The following is a 4,792-nucleotide window of genomic DNA, read 5'->3' on the forward strand; positions in this document are numbered from 1 at the left end:
AAATTATAAATTTTGTTTCTAAACCTTTTTTTTCTAATAGTTTTAAATTTGTTTGAAGAAACAAAAAAAATCTATAATTTGAATGGAGGAAGCATTATATTATCATTGAGGTTTTATTTTCAAACTGCAACAAAAATAGTCACAATTCATATAGTATTAAAATTACTACAAGAATGAAAGTGTAATTGTTATGAAAGAAATGAATAGTTGTAAACGAGAAAAGCTCTTACTATACAAGAGGTTTGTATGTGTGTGTTGTAAAAGCGCGCATTATAATTTTACCTTAGATTCATTCATGTCATTCCATAAGTTTTACTTCCCGTCAAGCTAATATCATTAGATCACGTTTTACCTTAGATTCATTCATGCCATTCCATAAGTTTTACTTCCTGTCAAGCTAATATCATTAGATCACGTGAATTCTTTTTTATTAATGAAACCCACTATATATTTAACACTAGATCGTCTTTTGGAAATGAAGTTTTATGCTTTTTTATTACATCTAAATCTATATATATATTTAAACCAATGATATTCATACTTAATAGCACATATCATTGGTCGTAGTACACAATTAAGAACAAATTGCCAAAAACAAAAACAAATATATATATTTCTTATATATATATATATATATATATTAAAAACCATAAAATATAAAACAAAAATTTATGTGAGACGGTCTTACATGTCGTATTTTGTGATACAGATATTTTATTTAGGTTATCTATGAAAAAATATACTTTTTATGCTAAAAGTATTATTTGTTATTATAAATATCGATAGAATTGATCTGTGTTACACATGAAAACTTCGTGATATAGTCTAACAAGACGTGTACTCAAAATATAATATAATGGTTGAAAAAGAATCCTTGGTTATAATTTAGCATTTAGTGATTGTCAAATCTACGTATTCTCTCACCTCTGTCACTCTCGCTATTTCTTCTCTTCATGCGATATTCGATTCAATCGCCGATCATTCCATTTCCACCTCTGTCAATCTCTGTCTTCTCTTTCTCTCCGCCATTATAATGCTCCCACTTCTACAAGGTAAGTGAACCAACAATGATGGAGTCCTTATAAACATTAAAATACATATTTAATCTCTTTGAGGTTGATTTGAGGAGGTTTTTGTTTTTCTGGGCCTTTTTTTTTGGGAGCGAATTCTGCTGTTTTTTCCTGCAAAAATGGGTGTTTTCAGCTTCCATGGTTTTTGGGTTTCTTGAATCTTCACCAGTTCCAGCCAAAAATCCTTTGAACTTCAGTTTTGTAGTTGTGCGGGTCTGTGGAAAAGAGCGATACGATTTTACGTGAGCAGGTGTTGATTAAAAAATTATCTTTGTTTAATTGTTCGTAATTTGATATTGTTATGGGTTACTGGTTTCAATTCACAATGGGTCACGAGCAGTTCTGTTCTTTTTGTTTCTTGTTTAGGAATTCCAATATATTCCACTCTGCACCTGCAATCTTTGAGGTGTACGATTCCAGCATTCGAATCCTCGTTTCGACCCCTTTTTTTGGCTTTTTCAGAATTTCAATTTTAATTCCATTTATTTCTTTAATTTCTAAGACAAAAATCCCATTTATTTCTACACCTCTATAATCTTCTTCTTTTTTCAGAAACCACCGCATCAAGTGTTCAAAGAGTTTCTGTTGGAAATATATTTGGTAGTTAATGTTCTTGAATGCTGTTTTCTTTTTCAATGAATCAGATGAGATTAATGTTGATTTGTATGTACGAAGCTTTAAATTTCTTGAAATGATGCCCTTTTGAGAGCTGTCATCATTTATGCACTTCATCAATGACTGGTTTCTTTTGAGTTTGCAGATTCTTTGTATTGAATTTCTGAGCTGAAACTTTAGGTGGGTTTTTCTGAGTACATTTTAAAAAGCTTGCCTTTTATGGAAATGGGGATCTGCTTTTCACATCTCATCACGCTTCATATTATTATATGATAATAATGATAATAATAATTGATCCCATGAATAACAGTGTTAGTAACATTAATAATACTCAAATTTTTTTAGTATCATCTTGAAATGTGAATTTATACAATGATATAAACATTGATGCTTGCTAGTTGCTACTTGGTTCTTGTTTGGTTTAAAGAAGTCCATGGATATTGTGTCTGGCCGGAGCTTTCGTGTATGTCGAATTAGTCCAGTTATATCGCTGATATACTTTTGTTTTGTGTTGCTATTTTGTCTAAGTTAAGTGTAAACCAAAGGATGGTTAGACTCGAGTTTTGGTATATAGATGGTTGGAATTTTTCAAAATCGAAATACATAATGGTAATGAGATTGGCTCACTTCTTGTAATGTTCCTTAGCCTCGCGATGGTCTCTTATTCCGTATATGATTCATTTCTTGTTTGTTCAAGGTTGAATCTTGACAACAATGGAGGGGGATACATTTCCACACCTTGTAAATGGCACTCAATTTGATGGCAAGATCTCGCAAACTTTTCAGAAGAGTTTTGTTCAGGTTCAGAATATATTGGATCAGAACAGGCTGCTGATCAATGAGATTAATCAGAATCACGAGTCCAAGATTCCGGACAACTTAAGCAGAAATGCAGGTTTGATTCGAGAACTCAACAATAATATCCGAAGGGTCGTTGATCTATATGCTGATCTTTCAAGCTCTTTCACCAAATCCTTGGATAATTCATCAGAAGGAGAATCTAGTGGCGGTGGCTTGAAGTCAGATGGGAAAGCTGGCCATAAAAGACATATGCCTGGTTAGTATGCAACAAGAAGGATAACGATTGGGCAGAAAATGTTGTTGTCTTGATTCTTTGGCATGGTGGAAACAAGATAATGCAATGATAATGGTCTCAGAGATGGTATAAAATCTTCGGATTGTGTAATTTGCAGCTCAAAATCTGATATTTGGTACCTCAATGACTAGCATATAAATTTGTCATAGAAATAATAGTTCAAATCTGTGGCTGAAAGAATGTAACTTTGTACAAGTTCCCTCTTTGAATCAAGAATGCTTTCTGTGGCCTAATCTTTGCTTTTCTTCTTTTTTATTATACATTTATTCCTGTAATAATATCTATCATATGTTTTTTTCACATGTATGTAAGAGTTATATTCAAAGCACAATATGTTGGACTTTTGAAATCCATTAACCATCAATGGTAATAATACATGGCTCAAACTTGCATCGCGAAGACGATGGTTCTAGCTTCGTGTGTCTTTTGGATGCTCGATGTATTTGTATTGTACTTATGATCAATAAATTTTTATTTTTATTTCCTGATATATGTGTGCGAACTTGTATAAATTACATTCATCACCGCTCCTTATGTTAAATCAAATATATTTCAGTCGATCTTCTATGAGATGGATCTACCCAGATCATAAAAGAAATAATTTTGACATAAAAATTAATATTTTTTAATGAATCGGGTCGGATAGTAGAGATCTGTATTACAAAATTAAACCGTGAGATAGTCTTATAAGAATTTTTGTGAATATCTTTTAAAACTAGGTATGTGTAAAAATCAGACATATTTGCTCGATTTCCAAGGATTGTACCTATGGTTTTGAAAATTAAAAGATTTTAAAATATCATTAATTTTATATAAGGCGTCGTGTGTTTTTTTCTCAAAGAGGTCGAGCATATCTTTACTTAGAGTGAAAACAATACTTTTAACATAAAAAATAATATTTTTGCACGAGACAGATAGAGTCGGATTGTATAAACATATCACAAAATTGACCGTGAGACAGTCTCTTACAAGTTTTTATACAATGTTTTTCATGAGTCAGATTGGATATCAATTTCATAAAATTTACTTGTGAAACAATCTCATATAATATTTTACGTGTGTGTATATATATGTGTCGGATTGGATAAACATATCACAAAATTGACCGTGTGACAGTCTCATACAAGTTTTTATACAATATTTTTCATGAGCCAGATTGTATATCGATCTCAAAAAATTTACTTGTGAAACGATCTCATGCAATTTTTACGTGTGTGTATATATATATATCCACTCTGACATTGGTACAAACTCTTTGGAAAGATGCCTCGAAAGAAAAAGGGAGAAAGGTGCTTTAAATAAACATGATTTAGTTCCCACTCACAGAGCACCACAAGAACAGAATCTGATATAAGAAGATAACGATGGTCTTTGGACTATTTTATCTTTGTTCTTCCCATCCAATGACCATAGAGAAACAAAATACTATAAAGTAATTCAGAAAAACAAGCAGTTAAAAAAAAGCAAAGGAAAACAGTCCTAAAAGACAAATATTTGTGTTCAAACAGTGACCCCAACAACTTGACAATAAAGGGTCGTGTCACTCTCATATATTACAAATTATTTATAGATGACGAGTGTGTCAAATAATTATTAATGGGAATCCCATATCTTGGTTTTTTTAATTCAAAATTAATTTTTGGAAAAAATTGTAAAATAAACTAAAATAGAGAGAAATTAATTTGATAAGAAATTGAAGTCAAGTCATATAGTGTATTTAAAATAAATTACGACCAATGTATTTGACATTTTTCAATAAAAGATTGTTTTGGAAAATATTCAAGTGAAAACAAATATTATTTTGTTCTATATGGCACTAAAATTCATCAGATGCTTCTTCTTTTTTACTTGTGTCATGCTCAATACAAGTGGTCTTTTTCATTTTTGGCTTCCATTGCATACCATCTTTTACCATAACTCTATTTTGTAGTAGGGCTCATGTCAAAATAGTGTAAATTTTGCGTCAAACATCGAACTCTTCTCCAACCTATCTTTCGACATGATTTTACTT

At 31.2% G+C, this 4,792-nt stretch overlaps 1 protein-coding gene across 7 annotated transcripts; it reads left to right on the forward strand.

The window, feature by feature from the left end:
- The first annotated feature begins 893 nt into the window (after positions 1-893).
- Positions 894-3,036, forward strand: LOC142505717 (protein ELF4-LIKE 3-like). Of its 7 annotated transcripts, XM_075618818.1 has the most exons (4): positions 894-1,052; positions 1,623-1,737; positions 1,831-1,865; positions 2,383-3,036. In XM_075618818.1, the coding sequence occupies exon 4, from the start codon at positions 2,400-2,402 to the stop codon at positions 2,745-2,747; it is 348 nt and encodes a 115-aa protein (XP_075474933.1). In that variant the 5' UTR covers positions 894-1,052; positions 1,623-1,737; positions 1,831-1,865; positions 2,383-2,399; the 3' UTR covers positions 2,748-3,036. The 7 variants fall into 7 exon arrangements, with proteins under 7 accessions (XP_075474933.1, XP_075474934.1, XP_075474929.1 ...); XM_075618819.1 differs by lacking the exon at positions 1,831-1,865 and having other exon boundaries at positions 1,623-1,670; XM_075618816.1 differs by lacking the exon at positions 1,623-1,737 and having other exon boundaries at positions 895-1,052.
- Positions 3,037-4,792: the final 1,756 nt, after the last annotated feature.

Source organism: Primulina tabacum, chromosome 10, assembly GCF_025594145.1.
Source record: "Primulina tabacum isolate GXHZ01 chromosome 10, ASM2559414v2, whole genome shotgun sequence".
Taxonomy (NCBI): Eukaryota; Viridiplantae; Streptophyta; class Magnoliopsida; order Lamiales; family Gesneriaceae; genus Primulina; species Primulina tabacum.